The 24,802-nt window shown below is 35.4% G+C and overlaps 1 protein-coding gene across 1 annotated transcript in view; it reads left to right on the forward strand.

Annotated features, from left to right (window-relative positions):
* The window catches only part of Rpn3 (regulatory particle non-ATPase 3), a 195,115-nt gene that overhangs the window by 115,265 nt on the left and 55,048 nt on the right, over positions 1-24,802 (forward strand). Inside the window, exon 11 of the mRNA XM_090404567.1 lies at positions 11,591-11,641. Within this exon, the coding sequence (XP_090260693.1) occupies positions 11,591-11,641 (51 nt within the window). The remainder of the gene's footprint in view (positions 1-11,590; positions 11,642-24,802) is intronic.

Genomic DNA, 24,802 nt, shown 5'->3' on the forward strand with positions numbered 1-24,802 from the left:
ATTAATTTATTAACTTGATGCTGATATTTCGCTGGTATTATAACCAGCATCTTCAGAGCACAAAAACACTGTTTGTCACAATACGCGAGACTAAAACAACATGGTGTACTTAAACAAAATTGTAGCAGCAACACAAAGACTAGTCCTGATTTTGGCACCCTCTATCTGAAAAAAAAAAAAAAAAAAGCTATCATATATTACTAGAGTCCTAGAAAAGTGCTAGTTTTTTCTTAATATGACTGTCTCCCAGATCTCCGGCAAGTTAATACAGCCATATTTGTTGAGATTTGGGGTGTGTTTTAGGGCTTCTGTCGCCTCTAAAAACAATCTCTCTGATTTATATGGGTTTCTGTGTAGTACTTTTGTGTTTTTCCAGTTGATCCTGTGTGCAGGGGTATCCGGAGCATGGTCTGCTAGGCCCGACTTCCCGTAATGATATTTCCGGACGTATCGTTTATGTTCGCTGATGCGGATATTCATAGTTCTTCCTGTTTGACCGCCGTAGTAGGCTTGATTGCATGAGCAGGGTACTTGGTAGACTCCTGGATGTGATAAAGGAGGAATGCTGTCCTTGGGTGAGCGGATGAGGGTGGCTAATTTGCTACATGGTCTGAATGTAGTGCGTAGTTTATGTTTATTGAGAATTCTTGAGATTTTTTCGGATGTGCCTTTAATGTAAGGGATGGTGACTGTTTTGTTGTAGTTCTCTGTGGTGGATGGTGGGAGGGGTTTCTTAGGAGTGTTTAGTATTTTGTTTATTTTATGTGGATTGAAGCCGTTGGCCAAGAAGGTGTGGCGTAAGTGAGTCAGTTCAGCAGTAAGAGCCTTGTCATTGGAACAGATTGCTCTCGCTCAATGGGTTAGCGTTTTTAATATGCCATATTGTTGAGAAGGATGATGGTGTGATTGTTTGTGTAAGTATCTACCTGTATGTGTGGGTTTTCTGAAAACTGAAAATGATAAGGAACCATCTGGGAGACGTGTAATGAGTGTATCCAGGAAGGGCAGACTGTTGTTGGCTTCCAGTTCCATAGTAAAGTAGATTTTTGGATGTTGGCTATTTAAATGTGCTAAGAATGTTTTCAATGTCTCAGGGCCCTGTGGCCAAATAGCAAGCACATCATCAACATAGCGTAGCCAAAGTGTTAGTTTGAGAGGGGCTGTATTGATTGCTTGTTTTTCCAGGTGTTCTATGTAAAAGTTGGCTGGGGGGGGGGGGAGCCCATGGCTGTCCCATCAATTTGTTTGTATATTTTCCCTTTCCATGTGAAATATCCTGCATGTATTGTGAATTTGAATAGTTCAAATATATCAGGGGAGAAGTGTGACTTCAGTAGATTGAGGGTTTCTATTAGTGGTACATTTGTGAATAGTGAGGTGATGTCAAAGCTTACTAAAGAAATAAAAAAAAAATTCGAAAGAGTCAAAAACCGGCACCAAAATAAGTTCGAAAATCTACAACAACGGAACACCATACAACGACCGCAATTACAACAAGACCTCGTCGTAGCCAACTTTTACATAGAACACCTGGAAAAACAAGCAATCAATACAGCCCCTCTCAAACCAACACTTTGGCTACGCTATGTTGATGATGTGCTTGCTATTTGGCCACATGGCCCTGAGACATTGAAAACATTCTTAGCACATTTAAATAGCCAACATCCAAAAATCCACTTTACTATGGAACTGGAAGCCAACAACAGTCTGCCCTTCCTGGATACACTCATCACACGTCTCCCAGATGAAAATGATAAGGAACCATCTGGGAGACGTGTGATGAGTGTATCCAGGAAGGGCAGACTGTTGTTGGCTTCCAGTTCCATAGTAAAGTGGATTTTTGGATGTTGGCTATTTAAATGTGCTAAGAATGTTTTCAATGTCTCAGGGCCATGTGGCCAAATAGCAAGCACATCATCAACATAGCGTAGCCAAAGTGTTGGTTTGAGAGGGGCTGTATTGATTGCTTGTTTTTCCAGGTGTTCTATGTAAAAGTTGGCTACGACGAGGTCTTGTTGTAATTGCGGTCGTTGTATGGTGTTCCGTTGTTGTAGATTTTCGAACTTATTTTGGTGCCGGTTTTTGACTCTTTCGAATTTTTTTTTTATTTCTTTAGTAAGCTTTGACATCACCTCACTATTCACAAATGTACCACTAATAGAAACCCTCAATCTACTGAAGTCACACTTCCCCCCTGATATATTTGAACTATTCAAATTCACAATACATGCAGGATATTTCACATGGAAAGGGAAAATATACAAACAAATTGATGGGACAGCCATGGGCTCCCCCCCCCAGCCAACTTTTACATAGAACACCTGGAAAAACATGCAATCAATACAGCCCCTCTCAAACTAACACTTTGGCTACGCTATGTTGATGATGTGCTTGCTATTTGGCCACATGGCCCTGAGACATTGAAAACATTCTTAGCACATTTAAATAGCCAACATCCAAAAATCTACTTTACTATGGAACTGGAAGCCAACAACAGTCTGCCCTTCCTGGATACACTCATTACACGTCTCCCAGATGGTTCCTTATCATTTTCAGTTTTCAGAAAACCCACACATACAGGCAGATACTTACACAAACAATGACACCATCATCCTTCTCAACAATATGGCATATTAAAAATACTAACCCATAGAGCAAGAGCAATCTGTTCCAATGACAAGGCTCTTACTGCTGAACTGACTCACTTACGCCACGCCTTCTTGGCCAACGGCTTCAATCCACATAAAATAAACAAAATACTAAACACTCCTAAGAAACCCCTCCCACCATCCACCACAGAGAACTACAACAAAACAGTCACCATCCCTTACATTAAAGGCACATCCGAAAAAATCTCAAGAATTCTCAATAAACATAAACTACGCACTACATTCAGACCATGTAGCAAATTAGCCACCCTCATCCGCTCACCCAAGGACAGCATTCCTCCTTTATCACATCCAGGAGTCTACCAAGTACCCTGCTCATGCAATCAAGCCTACTACGGTCAAACAGGAAGAACTGTGAATATCCGCATCAGCGAACATAAACGATACGTCCGGAAATATCATTATGGGAAGTCGGGCCTAGCAGACCATGCTCTGGATACCCCTGCACACAGGATCAACTGGAAAAACACAAAAGTACTACACAGAAACCCATATAAATCAGAGAGATTGTTCTTAGAGGCGACAGAAGCCCTAAAACACCCCCCAAATCTCAACAAATATGGCTGTATTAACTTGCCGAAGATCTGGGAGACAGTCATATTAAGAAAAAAACTAGCACTTTTCTAGGACTCTAGTAATATATGATAGCTTTTTTTTTTTTTTTCCCAGATAGAGGGTGTCAAAATCAGGACTCTAGTCTTTGTGTTGCTGCTACAATTTTGTTTAAGTACACCATGTTGTTTTAGTCTCGCGTATTGTGACAAACAGTGTTTTTGTGCTCTGAAGATGCTGGTTATAATACCAGCGAAATATCAGCATCAAGTTAATAAATTAATTATTTACTTAGTTTCTGTGTTCTATTATACCGTTAAAATAATAAACAACAAATTCTATCTCACTTAACTTAACTCAGGCCAAATCCCTGACAAGAATGAAGTTGTTGGTTTGTGAGACAAAGAAAATGCAAATGGCGGATGCCTATTTCTTTGTCTCAGCACTGGTTCTAACTCCTTATTCAAATTCAAAGAAATTTATTTATTTTCACTGCACCACCCTGAATCCTAGATTATACTAAACTTGTATGACCAAGGAGTTAGAATGCAGACAGCATTCACTCTTATCAACTATATTTTCCAACTTGCAGTCATGACCCAATATTATCTATTCTTCCGCCTTATGAGGTTCGCTAAATTTTATGAGCAAGTGCAATAGGTTCTAAGTTCAGGCAATACAACATTTATATTTAAACAAAACATTTTAATTTCACGAAAATACATATAATACACGTTATCAAACTGAGTCAATCAAACAATCAAAGGTAGGTAGAGAATTAGCACTCATATATACAATTACTTTATCCTTTCTGTAAATCTCAATCTGAGAAACATAATTAGTAACATTTAATACACTTAGTCTCATTGTGCTATTCTAGCTAATCAATTCATTCTCAATATGAATCAAATTCTATTCTCAGTTTTCTCTGACAATCCTATTCAATATATATATATATATATATAACAGACTTAATTAAGAACTCTAGTAAATCTCTCTCTCTCAAGGTTAATTCATGAAACAACTTTATGTACCTCTTTTAATTTTAGCAGTAATTTCTAGATTCTATCTGCTACATAAACTTTACGTACAATATTCTGTTTCATTCTCAATCTATCAATATACTAGGAGTCTCTCGTAGCACATTACAATAAATCTTCCTAATCATTTCCACTAGAAAGAAGATATAAAATTTTGCACCTTACCAATTGCTGGTATGTAACTTTAGCCGCTTCCTTATCTCGTCGGATATCTGCCTCCTACGACTTCTTTACTTCACGCATTCTCAGGATGTTCACTACAGATTCCCTCTGTACTTCATAGTTGGATATTTCTGTAGTCTTCCACAAATATAGTCTGCTGGGCTAGTTTCCCTCTGGCAGGTTTCCTGGTCATTCTTCCGATATCTCCTTGAACAAAGGAAAATCACGTGGAGGCTCCACACCAACCGGACCTACGAGGGCACAGGAACACAGCAGCAGGAAAACGTCTAAAAGCCTTGTCTCCAGCATTACATGCTTTTTTAAACGCCGAGCCACTCCTTTTACTTTCGTCATCAACATCTACGTCATCTTTCTCCACGTCACACAGCACTTAGCACCGCACGCGGAATCCTCTCGTAACTTACGGAGTGTAGAGGTGGAAGGGGGGGCACCGTGCTTACTAACGGATATGCCTGTACATAGTATTACGTGTTTCTGAAGTTGGCTATTTCGCATTTTTCAATATTATTTCTCTCCCTGCAATTGTCAGGTACTTGCATAGTATTTGAGACTCAGTAACCATACATAATAAAATTTCACAATACAATATAAGATAAAAGACATAAAACTAAATTAAGATTGCTATACAAGTGCTTATTCATTTCTGAAAAAATCATTATTTTCTCCAATAGAGTGAGAACTATGTTAAGTCCGAGTGAAACGTAATTCTCTTTAGTATTCTGTTTCATTCCAACTTAACACAGTCTCTCCCAAACTCTTTCATGAACTTATAACAGTATGTTTCCTGTGATCTTTCACAAGAAGACATAAAAAAAATACCTCAAATAGTCTTGATAGTAATAAATCCCATGGCCCAGATTGTATCCCTCCAGCTGTAGTAAAAGCTTATATTCCAGAACTAACAACCATTCTGTATCACCTTTGCAAGCTGTCATCCTCATCTGGCATTCTATCCAGCAGCATGGAAGTAATCTTTTATTCAGCATGCTCATAAAAAGGGAGATGAAAGTAAACATTTTAACAATTCCTCTAGTTTGCACTAACTTCAGTCTTCTCAAAAATGATGGATAATAGCATTGATAATTGAAAATAGCACTGCGATACTGCGAAAGTTGATCTGATAACTGAAATGGCTACTAAGTGACTAATGGGTGGTAAGCATGTACCGTACAGCGTGGATATGCCAGACAAAGAGATGATTCACATCCTGGGCAGGATGGCATGAGATTTCATCGTGCTACTCGGAATGGTGCAAAATTTAAACTTACGAATTGTTTATTTCTGGTATTTTCCATTTAATATTTTCAGAATGAGGGGAGGGGTTGACCAGTCGGTAACTGAAACCAGAAAGAGAATCCGTGGATTGGGGGAGGGGGAACTACTGTATTATGATTAGCTTTCAGATTGAAATAGATGAATGGTTAAAAAGCATAAGTGTGAGTGAAATGATGAGATTAGAGTGATCTGTTTATTTAAACTTCTTTATTTAAGGATTAACTTTTTTATCATATTTGAGGTTAAGGAGGATTATTCTGTAATAGTCGTTTCTGGATGTACTGTTGATAACTGCTATTATTGTTATTAATTATGGTTTTCTGAATTCTGGATGTCAGTTTAGTGTCAATTAATTGATAACTAATGAGAGATATTTTATGGATATTGTCAGTTTGTTGCGGAGAAATTCTGAATGAGATTTATTATATGCGAGGGTGGTCGAAAAGCTCTCAGCCTAACAATGAAAAGACAACTTTATAATTACAAAATTATTTTTATTTTTTAACATAAGCTCCCTTAAGACTAATACATTTATTCCAGCGATGCTCCAGCGCCATTATCCCATCCCTGTAGTGGTTCTCAGTAAGATCTGCAAAATACCTCTCTACATCTGCAATCACATCTCGATTCTAAGAAAAACGCTGACTAGTGAGGAAACGTTTTAGCTTTAGGAAGAGATAGAAGTCAGAGAAAGCCAAATCTGGGGAATCGGGTGAATGTTCCAACAATTCATAGTGTAGATCCATTAATTTTCCCATTGCCAAAACACCTTTGTGGGCAGGTGCATTGTCCTGATGAAAGATGATTTTTTTCTTCTGCAAACTAGGTCTTTTCTTACAAATTTTTTCGTCTAATCTGGTTACAAGATTGAAATAATATTCCCCAGTTATTGTTTTACCCTTTTCAAGATAATTAATAAACAAAATGCCGTTAGCATCCCAAAACATCAATGCCATGACCTTTCTGTTGATGGAACTGAGTTTGTCTTCTTTGGCACTGAACAACTGGCTTCTGTCCACTGTTTCGATTGCTGTTTGGATTCTGGCATGTAATAGTGAATCCAAGTCTCATCCATAGTAATAAATCGATGCACCAAATCAGTTTTATTCTTGTTCAAATGCTCCAAGCACTGTTCAGAGATTTTCATGTGAGTGCGTTTTTGATCTGCTGTGAGCAAGCAGAGCACCCATCTTGTGTAAAGCTTTTTCATTTGCAATTCTTCATGCAAAATATATCCTACACCTTCTTTTGAAATGCCTGTAGTATCAGCAATTTCACGCACTTCGACTTGCTGGTCATCCAATACCATATCGTGCACTTGATCAATGATTTCTGGTGTTGTTACACTTTTTGGACATCATTCACGTGGATCATCTTCAAGGCTGGTGCGGCTATATTTAAACTCGGCATCCCATTTCTTAGTTGTCAAAAACGAAGTAGAAGAGTGCCCATAAACTTTTATGAACTTCAAATGAATTTCTTATCATCATCATCATCATCATCAAAATCCTGCCATGTACCCTCAAGGGGCATACAGGATATATACGATAGAACTAGATGAAAAATTTACATCATTACTAACTTCCGATCTACAATTTTCCTCCAAATCAGTCTGTCACTTGTCAGGACCAGCATTATCAGCTCAGTTAATGCATTCCTGGATGCTGACAATGTCAAGGTCTTTCTTAATATCCTCATTTTTAATATGATATTGCCATTGATGCCATCTGTTCATGCCCCTAATCTTTCTCAGGGCTCTCATATCTGCAGTCTCTAGTCTTTGGTCAAGTGTTTTACTTCTTCTGACCCAGCTCTCAGATCCATAAGTTAAAACTGGTTTGAACACTGTCTTGTATGTAGCTAATTTAGTGTTCCAACTAATTTCTCTCTTATTCCATATGAATTTATTCAACTGACTTCCTACCATACTTTATTGATTCTGTTGTCTATTTCCATATTTAATTTACCATCTTCACTAAAAATTGTGCCTAAGTAGCTGAAATGTTTTACTTGTTCACCAGGTTCTACATTCACAATGCAGTTGATATTTTCAATGATTCTGCCTATTTTCATTGTCTTTGTCTTGTTATTGCTGACCTTCATACCATATCTATTACAAGTTATTCAATTTAGTCAGGGAATCTTGCAAACTTCTAGAGGATTTAGAAGTATAACATTGTCTGCATATAGCAAAGAGCTGAGATTAACATCTCCAATTTTAATATCAGGTTTGATAACGAATAACAGAGGGGATAATGTACAACCTTGTCGGACACCAGATTTAACATTAAACCACCTTCCTGGACTTCCTTCAATTCTAACTGCTGACCTACAACTCAAATAAACACTAAGTATTGCTTGATATAATGCCCCATTGACACCATATAATTTCAACGTATTGAATAGCTTCTCTCTTGGCATCTTATCATATGCCTTTTCCAGGTCTACAAAACTTAAATACAGATCTTTGTTATATTCCCATGATTTCCCAACTATCTGTCATAAAGTGAAAATCTGAGAGTTTCTCTTTTGCCTGAATCCAGCTTGTTCATCAAGCTTCTCTTCTACAATCCTTCTCAACCATTTCTCAAGTATACATGCATATATCTTACCAGGAACACACTGTAGAGAAATACCTCTGTAATTCTCACATTCAGTTTTACCAATCATCTGGGATTCCTCCCTCTGTCCAAGCTTTCTGAACCATGCAGTGCAGCCATGCAAGACTTTTATACCTCCATACTTGAGCATTTCTGGTTGAATATCATCTACTTCTGCTGCCTTTCCACATTTCGGCCTTTTGATGGCTTTTTCTACTTCAAGTATGGATATTTACCACTTTGCTATCACTGCTTGTTTCATTTAGCAATTTTTCGAAGTAATTACTCTATACTTCAAGGATATCTTTTTCTCCAGTTTTCTTGTCACCTTTATTATCTCTAATTCCTTTTACAAAACTCTTTCCTCCATTTCTGAGCTTCTTCAACAACCTCCAGAATATCTTGCCGCCTTCTTGATTAAACAAAAGTCTTCCCATGACTTTTGTTTAACTAGTTTTATTTATACAGTGTTCAGCTTTCTTACACGTGTCTCTGTATTCTCTAAGAGCACAAGCTGACTTATTTGCCAGGAACTTTTGATATGCTTTCTTCTTTTCCTTCACTGCCTCTTTAACTTCAGAACTCCATGGTGTCTACCATGGAGTTCTGATTTTTCTATCCTTGCAGACAACCTCACCACATGCCTCTCTGGCTGAATCAATCAGGGATTTCTTCAAGGCTTGCTACTGAATCTCCAAAGTTTGGTTCCTGTTCTCAAACTCTTTCATTTATTCCTTCAATACTCTTTGTGTATTTTAGTCTAGAGTTCACATCTGAGAGCTGTTGAATATTTATTCGCTTTAAAACTTGCAGTAGCCTAATGTTTTTCTTTTCAAAATGAAATTCAATTTTATCCTGCTCAAAACTAAATAGTGATCACTTCCGATTTCAAATCCTCTGTACACTCTGGTGTCCTGCACCAGGGAGAAAACATCACTATCAAGAATAACATAGTCAATGAGACTTTTTTTATTCCTTGCCTCTTCTCTCCATGTGAATTTGTGCACATTTTTATGTTGGAACATGGTGTTAGTAATAACCAGTCCATGTCCTGAGCAGAAATCCAACAGGTATTTGCCATTATTATTAGCTTTGCTCTTTTCTCCAAATTTTCCCAAAATATTTTTGTATGTCTGATAATCATTTCCTACTCTGCTATTTAGATCCCCAACAAGGACCAACTTTTCCTTTTTCATCGTGTCAGTTGCTTTCTCTAAAGCCTCAAAAAATTCCACTGCCTGCCATTCAAAGAGATTAGCCTTGTATTTAGTGTTGAATACTATGACTACTCCTTTTCCTTGATTGTCATTGCCTGAATATAACATTTTGTATTTATTGCTCAGAAAGATCTCACCATTTTTTGCCCTTTTTTTTTTTTTGTCACCCCTATTTATGTCGATCTGGTACTTATCCAATATCTCAGCTAGCTCCATTTCTTTGCCATTTAGGCTTCTTGTGTTGATAGTACCAATCTTGAACTGTGGTGATTTTGAGTTGTGGTGGGTTTTAGGATTTGTTCCAGTAGATGACTTTTCACTGTTTGCCTTGGTTTCCCGGCAAAAACAACGTGGGCCTTGTTTAACCGGGCGATGCCCCAGCCAGCGTAAAATTCTGTTATGTTGTACCATCATTTGAAGTTTTTGTTTAAGCCAATAAGAATACATTTTGGTCAGCTAAATCCCAAATTGTCAGCCCATTCTTGTTTGTTTAGTATCCAGGTAGATACCTAACAGGGTGCACCACGAGAAGGTGAAGATTGTACCTTAGGTCAGAAGCCCTAGTTGGTTCTCCACATTCCTTTAAAGGCTATGTGGAGGTCTCCTCACAGTTAAACAGCTTTGACCCTTAAGCACCCCGAATGAATTTCTTTTGACGTTAAACCTTTTACATAGGATTTTATAACCACACGATACTCAATTTTTTCTATTTTAAGGGATACAAACAATATTTTTGATTCAGACAGCTGTATAAAACAAATTACTTGATAGAATGACTTGCAATTTCACATGGATGCTTATGATAGATGTAATAACTTAGGAAAAAAGAAGAGCTTGACCATAGTTAGTGTTACCATCTATGGCCGAGAACGCTTCATACCGCCCTGGTATGTAGTTTATATGGACATTAAAAGAAAATACTGAATGAAAAAACATTTGGTAATAATGTATAATTAGCACTTTTTGTACTTGTGAGTATTGTTTTGTTATACGTATATAAAGAAAAAGAGGAAACCAATAAAAGACCAGAGGAAATGCAAGGATGTGTAAGCCATCCTGTTCAGGATCAGCTTCTGAATTTGGGAGGATGAATTACAATTCACATGTTTCTGTGTTTTGTATTATTCATTTCTCATCTGTTGGTAATCCTCCCCCAACACACACCAGAAATGTGATACCAACCTAGATTACTTTTTAAACCAACAGAGAGTTAATATCATTGCCATCCTTAATGGACTTATATCTCTCCTGGTAGAAGTATGAAATAATAATAATAATTGTACTCAAACTATTCATTTCCTTGAAAGTGCTCTAGGTTTAATGTGGTGTGAAGTGAGTTGTTTCAGAACTTGTGTTTTGTGGAAATAAACATTACATTCTGACTTTTAGTTTGTTAATCAAGATAGCATGATGAGTCCTTTTGGTAAGAATATATTGAAATCGCTCAATAATCCCTACAACCTTGACTAAGAGATGATCATTCCACAGGCCTACTTCCAATATAGTAAGCAAGCATTTTTATCTGCTAGTAGATGACATAGTAACATGATCTTACTGATACCAGTTTTCATTCCCTGCTTTAATGGAAGTTACAGTATTTTATTTATTGTTATTTTTTTTTAATATGACTATAGTACATTTAGTATACCATGGGTGTGGGCTAGGGATACTTTTTTCTACATTATCATTATATATTTTTTTGTACTTTTATTTTTTTACATGTGGGAATGTAGAACTATTCCAGCTACTGTACATAAGTTTGTTGATTTGCATATTCTTAATAAATCATATTACAATTGTGAGTTATATATTTTCCATGTAATTGTACTCAAACTATTCATTTCCCTGACAGTGCTCATTTATGTTAGTCAAGTAAAGATCTTCAAAGCATACTTTATGCATCTTTCTTCCTTAGTGCAATCCTCTATTTTGTTGGATGGGGAGGGGACATACAACAAGCACCACTTACTGACAGATTCCAGAATGAAAGAATAGCTGGTAGCAAAATAAGATATGATGCAGAAATTAATCACATTTATCCTTTCTCTTTTCAGGCTATGAGATTTCCACCCAAGTCTTACAATAAGGATCTTGAGTCTGCTGAAGTAAGTTTATTTCATTTTAGTTTAGTTTTCCTAACAATGGAGGAGTATGCATACCATTTTCAAATGATGATTCCAGTCTTTTTTAGTTTATTCTTTATATTTGAAAACAAAACAAAACAAAAAAAGTATATAAGTAATCAAATTGGATGATGCAAAAGGGTGATGTATTATATTTATAAAACAGAACATATTATCCTTCCAGTTTGCTTGGCAGTATATTCTTATTGTACCATTTGCAGATGTATGTTGAAGAGATAGCATCGTCTTACTAAGATGATATCAATTACCAGTGAAGCTGATTTAGCCATTTTCAGAGTGCACTATCAGAATTCTACACCATCCATGCATCCCTCTCAACAGTAATGCCATTATCATTCTCTATATCTAGGCACTTCAGAAAAAATAGCCAGAACTTTAAAGAAATATAATCTCTGTACTGCTTTTATACCTTATTTGAAGTTGCCTTCCCTTCTCCACTCTCTTAAAGATCCACTTCCTATTTCAGATGATTACAATGTTCCTTGTTTGAACTTATCATATTATAGTCAGACTGGGAGATCTGCTTAGAACATAAAAAATACATCTGCCACCACAACTGTGGTCAGTCAATTCTAGCAGACCATCCTTTGGATACCTTGCACAGAATCTGATCAAAGAAAACTATCCTGCTTCATCATAGTAAATACAAACTTTGAAAGACTCTTTTTAGAACCAGTAGCAGATTTAAAAAACCCAGTCTAATCTCAAGAAATATGTCTATCCTGTCTTTTAGTGTTACACAGTGATCATCACCATGCATTTTATTAAAATTATGACGACTACAATTGTGTTAGGAATAATTACTTTAATCTTGGTGTAATTCTTGATGTTTTGACCTTCATATTAATATTATCATCTGCAGTACACACACACACATATATATATATATATATATATATATATACAAAGACAAGCTACATTGTATTTCTAACAGTAAACCAAAGTGACAATGATTTGATAAACTGTTATTTTACTGGCCTGACCTCTAGTGAAACAATAAAAACTACATGAAAGCTATATTTTATTTATAACATCATCAGAGAACAAATTCATATAGATAGTTTTAATACAGCAAAGTGGTGGCCTAATCCATAATTTAACAAGAGTGTTATATTAGAGTTTCTGGATCGCTTACAGTCCTAATTACAATTAACTCATAGACTAAAAGATTAAGTGGATAGAATATGTGCCATCTATATTCTTGGAATTTTAGATTACTGTTATTGTTAAGATTAGGGTGATTGATAAGAATTTCAGAGGCCTCCTTAAATTTATACTCACATGTTTTGGTGTAATGTAAACAACAGGTGCCTTTCCAGGCAATTTTATGTAGGGTATTCAGGGCATGATCAAAAGGCTAGATATACCATAGTTATTAAATTTAATATTTAAAATTAAATTAAGATGTCCTGTTTTGCTTTTAAATTTTAAATAATAATAAATCAATAACTAGTAACCTAACCAAATCTGAATTGGCAGCTGTGAAATCTTTAAAAAACAAACCAAGACATCTTAATCACTAAAGCTGATAAAGGCAGCGACACTGCTATTTTTAAACTGAACAACTTACCTAGAAAAAATGAATCAACTAGTCTCAGACAACAGCACCTATCAACTTGTAAACTGTAACCAAACTAATCAGATTAAAAAGGAAACAAAAATTACTTAAATCAGTCACATCTTGGCCTGCAGGTAGAATTAAAAAGCTGCTTCCATACCTGTTCCCTGAGAATTTATAATTTACCCAAGATTCACTTCAGGCAGTACTTGAAGGTATCAACAGCACTTATCATCTAGCCAAGAAACTAGTGTCAACACTCAAGGAGTTGGTAGGTCATTCCCCCTCCTATATTAAAAACACACAATACTTTGTAAATAAAATTAAAGACATCACACTAGAAAAAAAGTGATTTATTAGTCAGTTTTGGTGTCTCTGCCCTTTTCACGAATGTCCCAATCAATTATACCATTCTTCTTTTACAGGACAAATTCCCACCGTATAACAGTGCTTTTTGCCCATGTACTATATTCTAGCTATTTTGTGTGACAAAATACTTTTTACCTACAAAAAGAAGGTACAGCCATGGGCTCATGACTGTCTCCCCTCCGAATTGCTAACTTTTATATGGAAAGTTTTGAGCAATGTACTCTGGACCCCTCTACTTAAAAGCCCAAAGTCTGGCTTAGATACGTTGACGTTATTTCTGTTATCTGGTCCCATGGCCGCCAAACATTAGACACTTTCCTCAGCCACCTAAACAAACAACACAAATGAATACAATTCACGATTGAAATTGAAAGTCAGAACTCGCTTCCCTTTCTAGACACACTTGTCACACGTCTTCCTACCACCACCCAACACAAAAACTAGATGTCATTAACTTATTAAAAACAGGGCTTTGAAGATTTGCTCTAGTGAACAAGCACTTAAACATGAATTAAAAGTTATCGGCAGTACCTTCCTGAAAAATGGCTACAGTCAAAATACTATCAACAGAATTCTTCAAAAGACTTCACTTGAAAACCAAAATAAACTAGATTACAATAAAATTGTACCCATTCCATACATTATATCAGAATATTACAGAAATACAACCTTAATGCCACCTTTAAACCTCTTGCAAAATTAAAAAACTTATTCAGCTCATCCGAGGATCCACTGGCACCTGTAATTTGCACTATATAGATGAAACAGACAGCACAATTCCTATCAGAAAAAAGGAACATAAACGACATATTAAATTTCATAACTATGGTAAATCTGATCATGCCCTGAATACTCTACATAGAATTGACTGGAAAGGCACGTGTTGTTTACATCACACCAAAGCATGGTCATTATCATCATGCATATCAAGGATTTAGGCCTAGCATGGCCTCTTCCGGCCTTAGAAGTCATCGTTTAAGAGGATCCTGGTTTTCTTTTTCCTAATGGCTTGTACTTTAAGGCTTGTTTTGGTAATCTTTCTGTTTTCATTCTTTGAACGTGTTCCATCCATTTATGTTTATATTTTTTAATTTTTTCTATTACTGGTTCTTGGTTTAATTCTTTCATAATATCTTCGTTTCTTTTGTGATCAAATAGGGTATACTTTGCAGTTTTTCTCATAAACTTCATTTCTGCTGTTGTTAATCTTTGTTTGTCTTTTTGTTTTATTGTCCAGATTTTGCTTCCATACACTGAGACCGGTAAGGCTAATGTATTGTATACTTTTAGCCTGGTTTGTTTTTGAACTAGGTTTGGTTTAAATATAGAGTTAATTACACCTGTTATTTTTAAATATTTTGCAATTTTTACGTTTATCTTTTTCATTTTCATATGTGATCTTACATCCTAGGTAGTTAAATGAATTCACCTGTTCTAAGATCTTGTTATCTATTACTATTTTAGTTCTTGCTGGATCTTGTCCTTTAAAGGCCATAGTTTTTGATTTTTCTGTTGATATTATCATACCATAATCTTTGGCTATCTCATTTAGATCTAAAATAGCTTTCTGTAAGTTGTCCTCCGAATTTGTAATTATTATTTGGTCATCAGCAAAAAGGAGAGTGTTGAAGTTCACAGTAGGAGAAAATTTAATACCTTGATGGAAATTTTTATTCCATTTTATTATTATTTCATTTAGGTAAATATTAAAAAGAGTTGCTGAGAGGGGACATCCCTGTTGGACCCCTTGGTTTATCTGTCTCATATATGATAGCTCATGATTTAATCTTACTTGTATTTGATTATTTTCATATATACTTGTGATAGCTTTTAGGATATTATTTGATATTTGTCTTTCTTTTAATATGTTAAATAATATGTTTCTTTTAACTTTGTCAAATGCATTTTTCAAAGTCAATAAATGCAATATGTGTTTCTAAATTATATTCTCTTCTTTTCTCTGTTATTAATTTTAGGCAAAAGGCTGGGTCTATACATGATCGTCCTTTTCTAAATCCATTCTGTACTTCTAGAATAAAGTTTTCGGAATATTTCATTAGTTTGTTATTTAAGATTCTGCTATATATTTTGTAACAGGAATTTAGTATACTGATACCTCTATAGTTTTTAGGGTCATCTCTATTACCTTTCTTAAAGATAGGAATCACAATTGCTTTTTTTCCATTCTATTGGGGGGATACCAGTTGAATAGATTTTATTTAAAAATAATAAAACTCTTTCTTTGAATCTTGTTCCTGCGTATTTATATAGTTCTGAACCTAGCTTATCTTATCCAGGTGATTTTCCGTTTCTTGTTTCTTTCAGGTTGATTTCTAATTCTTCTTCAGTTATTTCCTTTTTATTTTTGTTAATTGTTTGGCAGTTGTCTTTTTTAAAATATTTGTCTGTCCACAGTTCTGTGTAGTAATTTAGAAATTCTTCTAATTTTAATTCAGTGGTCATCTACATAATTTATATTTTATATAAATCATGTTCTAAATTAGAAACAAATTTATTCCATGATTCTCTGTCTTTTTCTGACTTCTCTTTTAGCTATGGCTCTTATTCTTTTATATTCTATTTCATCTTCTAATCTTTTACTGCTTAATCATTTGTGATAGGCTTCTTTTTTCTTTTTGATTATTTCTTTGATTGTATCATCCCAGATCTTCAGTTTTTTTCTTTTATTGAATTTTTTGGTCTTTCCTAAGCTTTCATTTGCTTCTGCATTTAGTATCGTTTTTATATTAAGCCATTCTATTTCTATTTCTTCATTTTGTTTTATTTTATCTAGATATTGGTTAATTCTTTGTTCATATAGCCATTGTACATTTGTGTCATTCAATAGTCTAGTTTTATAAACAAATGTTTCAATTTTTCTTTCTGTTCTTGTTACTTGTAGCCATTTAGGTGGTAATCTTAATTTTATTTTAACAAGTAAGTGGTCACTGCTTATTTCATATCCTCTGTGAACTCTATGAGTATGAGTGCAAATTTAAGGAGGCCTCTGAAATTGTTATCAATCACCCTAATCTTAACAATAATAGTAGTCTAAAATTCCCAAGAATATGGATGGCACATATTCTACCCAATTAACCTTTTGGTCTAAGAGTTAATTATAATTAGGATTGTAAGCGATCTAGGAACTCAAATATAACACTCTTGTTAAATTATAGATTAGGCTGCCACTTTGCTGCATTAAAACTATATATATGTGAATTTGTTCTCTGATGTTTATAAATAGATATAGCTTTGATGTAATTATTTTTTTCCACGAGAGGTCAGGCCAGTGGAATAACATTTGATCAAATCACTGTCACTTTAGCTTACTATTGGAAATGTAATGTAGCTTGTATTTGTATGTATATGCGTATACTCCAGATGATGACTTTAATATGAAGATTGAAACGTTGGAAATTAAAGTAATTATAAATATTCCTAATACTGTTGTAGTTGCTATAATTTTACTAAAATGAAATCAATAACTGTGGTTGTATTAAGCTTCCTAAGATTTGGAAAACTTTAATTCTTAGGCCTCCCACCCAATATCTAAGGCCAGCCAACAGCTGCCATCCCTAAAAATGTTTCTCTGACTGAGATGAAATATCTGCTGTTCAATTATTTCTTTTTGTGCTGTAATTATTCCATTAGCTTTAGTTGTTTTGGACATAATTCAAACCAAAACAAAATGGTTAATATAAACTGTTTCGTAAAGAAGTAAGGTTAAGCTCAGCTCAACTTTTTTTTTTGTTACTTTTTTTCACATTCTTTAGTTCAGATCTGAAAAATTTTCTTAATGATATTTAGAATCATAAATATTGACTTAGGAAACAACTAGACACTTCCCTTTTTTATTTATTGGCTAGTGTTTTGTCCTGTGATTTTTGATTAGTTCTGAGTATAGTGTCAAACCAAATACTATCTTCAGTTACTTAGTTACTCCTCTTCATTTCATTTGAAGTATAGGGCCTTGATCATGGATATCCATCTCACTCTGTTCTGTACTTCTCTCTTCATCTGTATCCAGTTCCTTCCAATCTTTCTAAGCTCCTCTTCTTTTCCTCTCCATCAACTGATCTTTGGTTTATCTCTCTCCCTCTCTCTCTCTTTCCTTCCAAATTCCATTGTAATGCTTGTTTGACATCTTTCAGATTTTCTTAGTACATGCCTTATCTATCTCCATTTTCTCTTATCCATCATCAAATTCCTGACATACATGTGTGTGTATATATATATATATATATATATATATATATATATATACACCCTCAAGGGTGTACAGGATCGTATGATCTGTATGAACAGTTACATTATTACTAACTTCCTATGAACAATTTTTCTCCAGATTAGCCTGTTATCTGTCAACATTCCTAGCATTATCAGATCTTATATTTCTCTCTTCTAAGGCACTTTTTACTGTATCGATCACCTACATCTCGATCTTCCTGTGAGCTTTTGTCATGCCATCCTGGCAAAGAACACTTGTTTAGCTAATCTTTCCTCTACAATTCTGTTTAAGTGGCCATACTACCTGAGATTAGCTATGCTAACACATTCCTCAATGCTAACAATTTCAAATTCTTTCCTAAAAGCCTCATTTTTAATATGATACTGCCATTGATGCCATCTGTTCAGTTCCCTAATCTTTCTCAGGACTCTACTATGGTCTCTAATATTTGATCAAGAGTTTTATTTCTAACCCAGCTCACAGATCTGTAAGTTAAAATTGATTTGAACACTCTCTTATACAGCTAATTTACTGTTTTGACTAATCTCTCTCTTATTTCATATAAATTCATAAATGATATAGGAAATGATCTGAGAGGAACAGTTCATTTGTTTGCGGATGATGCGAAGTTGGGTAGGGCAATAGTGAATGCAGATGACGTCAAAATTTTGCAGGATGATTTGGATAGATTGGAGGTCTGGGCTAAGGAGAATGGATGTCAGTTTAATGTGGCAAAATGTAAGGTTATGCATTTTGGGGTGAAAAGATTGGCGGCAGTTTACTGCATTGGTGGAACCGTGCTCCAGGAAATTGATGAGGCACGAGATTTAGGAGTGTTGGTAGATAGGAGTTGAAATTTAGGGGACACATTGCAAAAGTGACCAAAACAGCTCATCAAATCACTTGGTTGCTGAAGAATACGATGACAAGCAGAGACAAGCAGGTTATTGTTCCTCTGTATCGAGCCTTGATAAGACCCCATCTAGACTACTGTGCTCAGATTTGGTCACCTAGGTTTCTTCTTGATGGGGAGGAGGTGGAGAGGATCCAGAGGCGAGTGACCAAGATGATAGCAGGTCTGTGGAATGAACCGTATGAGAACAGGTTGAGGATTTGTGGGTTGCAAAAATTGGTTGATAGGCGGAGGAGGGGAGATATGATTGAGACATTCAAATTACTGAAGGGTTTCTATAAAATTGATTCAGAAGATATTTTTGAGAACAGGGCTGGTTGTGGGAGGACTAGGGGACATCCATGGAAACTGGGCAAAAGTGTGGTTAGTAAAGGTGTTAGAGCTGGGTTCTTTACTTTTAGAGTAGTGAATGAGTGGAATGCGCTCCCTGAATCTGTGGTGGATGCTGTGACAGTGAATGAGTTTAAGGCGAGGTATGATAGATACTGTATGAATGTCAAATAGTTGTGATGAATATGATTTGGGGCCTCCCTCGATGAGTCCAATGACTCCCTGGAGTTGCCCGTAATAATAGTAATAGTAATAATAAATTTATTCAGTTGACTTCATACCATGCCAGCTTTACTAATTCTACAGTCTATTTCCAAGTTTAATTTGCCAACTTCACTAAAAATTGGGCCTAAATAGCTGAAATAAAGTGCTTGTTCTATAGGTTCTCCATTCTGGATGTAGTTGATGTTCTTCGATGTTTCTCCCTATTTTCATTGTCTTTGTCTTTTTAATGCTGATTTTCATACCAAATTTATTACCGCAGTTATTCAATTTGGTCAGGAAATCCTGCAGATTTATCTTGAATGTTTTTAGCAGTATAACATCTCCAATTTTGATATCAGGTTTAATAACACTTTCCTTCATAATGAGATTCATATAGATGATTAATAACAGTGGATATAATGTACACCCTTGTTGCACACCTGACTTAACATCAAATCATCATCCTGTACCTTCTTCAATTCTTCTTCAATTCAACTACTGATTTACAACTCAAATAAAGACTGTGTATTGCTTGATATGATGTCCTATTTACAGATGTAAAAGGACATCATATAACTGTAGCATTTTGAACAGCTTTCCTCTTGGCACCTTGTCATATGCCTTTTCCAGATCTACAAAACTTAAATACACATCATTGTTATATTCTCATGATTTCTCAACTATTTGTCTTAAAGTGAAAATCTGATCTTTACAACCCGTGTTTGGCTTGAATCTAGTTTGTTCTTCTTCTCGACAATTTTTCTGAGCAATTTCTCAAGAATGTTTGCATAAATCTTATCAGAAACACTCAGTAGAGAAATTTCTCTGTACTTTTCACATTCAGCTTTATTCCCTTTTTTATAAATGAGTACTATGAGCACTCTACTCCAATCATCTGGAATTTGACTTTCCGAATAATGCAGTTTAGCCGCTGTAAAGCTTTTATACCTCCATTCCAGATGGCATTCCTGTTGAGTGTTTTCTACACCATGCTATCACTACTCATTTCATTTAGCAGTTTTTCAAAGTAGTTACTCTATACACTTTATCCTCAATTTTCATGTTCCCTTTGTTATCTCTAATTTCTTTTACTCTTTCCTACATTTCTGAGCTTTTTCAATAGCCCCAGAAGACTTTACTTCCTTCCTGATGTTTATTCTTAATGTTCTTAGCAAAGTCTTCCCATGTCTTTCATTTAGCTAATTTTACACAATGCTTTGCTTTCTTACAATTTTCTCTATATTCCTTAAGAGCACTAGGTGACTTATTGCCAGGAACTTTCAATATGCTTTCTTCTTCTTTTCCTTGACTGCCTCTTTAACTTCCTAAGTCCATCATGGAGTTCTGAATTTTCTGTTCCTGCAGATTACCTCACCGCATGCCTCTGGCTGATTCAGTCAAAGTTTTCTTTAGGGTTTGCCACTACTGAATCTCCAAGGTTTGGTTCTTGTTTTCAAGCTTTTTCAGTTTTTCTTGAATAATGTTTGCATGTTTGAGCCTATAGTTCACATCTGATAGCTGTTCAACTTTGATTTGTTTCAAATCATAGCTGTTATCACATATATATCAAGATATATAAAGGTTATTGTAGCTGGAGTTTGAGGTTTAGTGAAAAATAAGTGGACAAGGTCTGGACGTGTAATTAATTTGTCTCCATTTATATCACAAATTTTGGTGAAGCACATGGGGAAATTTGTTTTTTGGAGAGAGAGAGATTCCCCCCCCCCCCCCAACCACACTGAGACTATAATTATGCTTTTATGGTTGGGCAAAGAGCTATTTTTGTGACTCTGCTCTCAAGATGAGGCATAAAATTTTGTCAACCACATTAAATTTAATATGCAAATAAGGAATGTTAAGCTTAATTATGTATTGTATGTGGACAGAAGTTTCCTCTTAAATAAATCTGCCAGAAATCTTATCATCATCAAATTCCTGACATGTACCCTTAAGGGGTGTATAGGATATGATAGTACTACATGAAAAATTTACATCATTACTAATCATTACTACTAAATAACTATTGTGACAGATTTGCTGTTAAAATTGTCAACAAAGATAATGATACTTGAAATAGTCGGATTGTTAAAATCTCATATAATCATAATTTCTTATTTGTTTGTTTTTAAAGTATACTGAGTTTAAATTTCATAAATAGAAATGCTTTGTTATATGAAAAAATAATCTAAAAATATGTGTTCATATTTAGTAATGCAGTTATATGCTTAGTATTACCAGAGTTACCATGTGATTATGTGGTAGTGATATAAAATGAGACTTGATGCATTTAATTAGCAAACTTGCTTACTGTATGTTGTAATCCTTAGGGAGTTACAAAGAAATTATGTTGCATATATTTGTTTATAGTAGTGTTCTGGTATCATACTCTATTACAACGTTCAAGTGCTGTAGTAATGGCAGCTATGTTGTTACTAGACTTTCGCTTTGAATCTTGATAACAAGATTCATGTAGTGAGTTTTGTAGAACAACGGTTGCTGAGTAACTGGAACAATAGAAAGCTAGTAAGCAAGCAATGAAGGAGAGCTAGAAGGGTGGAATAAACTACTGAGTTTTTAAGTTCTGTGATCTCAGAAAAGTTTTTATATGCATCTTTAATAACTCTCCAAGAAGGAAATGTGAAGTTAATAATTGAAGAACAGTATGATGTATCAAGCCTTTCTATATTAGTGAAAATGTTATGTAATTAATGAGAAGCAAGATGTTCCAAGGTGCAAGATAGAATCTACAGTAAACTTCTTTTTATTGGAACTGCTCAATTAATGTATGCCTATTGTTCTGAGGGGTGCTTAAGGGTCAAAGCTGTATAACTGAGAGGAGACCTCCACATAGCCTTTAAAGGAATGCGGAGAACCAACCAGGGCTTCTGACCTAACGTCCAATCCTCACCTTCTCGTGGTGCACCCTGTTGGGTATCTACTTTGATACTGAACGAACGAGGATGGGCTGGCAATTTGGGATTTAGCCGACCAAATTGTATTCTTATTGGTTAAACCAAAATAAAAAATGATGGTACAACATGACAAAATTTCATGCCGGCTGGGGCGTCGCCCGGTTAAACAAGGCCCCCGTTGTTTTCGCCAGGGAACCAGGGTGAACAGCAAAAAGTCGCTACTGGAACAAATCTGAAAACAAACCCCAACTCAACATCACCAGAGTTAAAGATCGGTACTATCAACGTAAGAAGCCTGAATGGCAAAGAAATGGAGCTAGCTGAGGAATTAGATAAGTACCAGATCGACATAATAGGGGTGACTGAAACAAAAAAGACCAAAACTGGTGAGATCTTTCTGAGCAATAAATACAAAATGTTATATTCAGGCAATAACAATCAAGGAAAAGAAGGAGTAGCCATAGTATTCAACACAAAATACGAGGCTAATCTTCTTGAATGGCAGTCAGTCTCAAGTAGAGTAATGTGGGCAAATATGAGAATGGGGAACTGGACAATGAGACTTATTTGTGCCTATGGTCCCACAGAAGGTTCTACTAAGGTAGAAGTGGAGGAATTTTTTGAGGCTTTAGAAAAAGCAACTGACACAATGAAAAAGAAAAAGTTGGTCCTTGTTGGGGATCTAAATAGTAGAGTAGGAAATGATTGTGAGACATACAAAAATATTTTGGGAAAATTTGGAGAAAAGAGCAAAGCTAATAATAATGGCAAATATCTGTTGGATTTCTGCTCAGGACATGGACTGGTTATTACTAACACCATGTTCCAACATAAAAATGTGCACAAATTCACATGGAGAGAAGAAGCTAGGAAATAAGAAAAGTCTCATTGACTATGTTATTGTTGATAGTGATGTTTTCTCCCTGGAGCAGGACACCAGAGTGTACAGAGGATTTGAAATTGGAAGTGATCACTATTTAGTCTTGAGCAGGATAAAATTGAATTTCATATTGAAAAGAATAACATGTAAGAAAGTTTTAAAGCGAATAAAAGTTGAGCAGCTCTCAGATGTAAACTGTAGACTAAAATACAGAAATATTATTGAAAAGAAAATGAAAGAGTTTGAGAACAGGAATCAAACCTTGGAGATTCAGTGGCAAACTCTGAAGGAAACATTGATTGATTCTGCCAGAGAGGCATGTGGTGAGGTTGTGTGCAAAGATAAAAAAATCAGAACTCCCTGGTGGACACAGGAAGTTAAAGAGGCAGTGAAGGAAAAGAAGAAAGCATATCAAAAGTTCCTGGCAAATAAGTCAGCTTTTACTCTTACAGAAAACAGAGACAAATGTAAGAAAGCTAAACAGTGTGTAAAACTAGCTAAACAAAAGTCATGGGAGGACTTTGGCAAGAATATAGAAAATAAATATCAAGAAGGTGGCAAAATATTCTGGAGGTTGTTGAAGAAGCTTAGGAATGGAGGAAAGAGTGCTGTAAAAGGAATTAGAGATGATAAAGGTGAAATGAAAACAGGAGAAAAAGATATCCTTGAAGTATGGAGTAATTACTTTGAAAAACTGCTAAATGAAACAAGCAGTGATGACAGCACAGTGATAAAAAACACTGACCAGGCATGCAGTCAGGAATACATATCCATACTTGAAGTAGAAAAAGCCATCAAAGGCTTGAAATGTGGAAAGGCAGCAGGAGTAGATGATATTCGACCAGAAATGCTGAAGTATGGTGGTATAAGAGTCTTACAGTGGCTACACTGCATAGTTCAGAAAGCCTGGTCAGAGGGATGAATTCCCGATGATTGGAGTAGAGCTCTCATAGTACCCATATATAAAAAGGGAAATAAAACTGAATGTGAGAATTACAGAGGTATTTCCCTACTGAGTGTTCCTGGCAAGATCTATGCAAGTATACTTGAGAAACGGTTGAGAAGAATTGTGGAAGAAAAGCTTGGTGAAGAACAAGCTGGATTCAGGCCAAATAGAGGCTGTCAGGATCAGATCTTCACTTTACGACAAATAGTCGAGAAAGCATGGGAATATAACAAAGATCTGTATTTAAGTTTTGTCGATTTGGAAAAGGCATATGACAAGGTGCCAAGAGAGAAGCTATTCAATACGCTGCAGTTATATGGTGTCAATGGGGCATTATATCAAGCAATACTTAGTCTTTATTTGAGTTGTGAGTCAGCAGTTAGAATTGAAGGAAGTACAGGAAGATGGTTTAATGTTAAATCTGGTGTGAGACAAGGATGTACATTATCCCCTCTGTTATTCATTATCTATATGGATCACATTATGAAGGAATGTGGTATTAAACCTGATATCAAAATTGGAGATGTTAATGTCAGCTCTTTGCTTTATGCGGATGATGTTATACTTCTAAATAAATCCGCTACAAGTCTGCAAGATTCTCTGACTAAATTGAATAGCTGTTGTAATAGATATGGTATGAAGGTCAGCAATAAAAAGACAAAGACAATGAAAATAGGCAGAATCATTGAAAATGTCAACTGTGTTGTGAATGGAGAACCTGTGTAACAAGTAAAACATTTCAGCTACTTAGGCACAATTTTTACTGAAGATGGTAAACTAAA

Source organism: Typopeltis vanoorti, chromosome 15 (genome assembly GCF_054136105.1).
Source record: "Typopeltis vanoorti isolate ZY-2024b chromosome 15, IOZ_Tvanoo_1.0, whole genome shotgun sequence".
Lineage (NCBI taxonomy): Eukaryota > Metazoa > Arthropoda > Arachnida > Uropygi > Thelyphonidae > Typopeltis > Typopeltis vanoorti.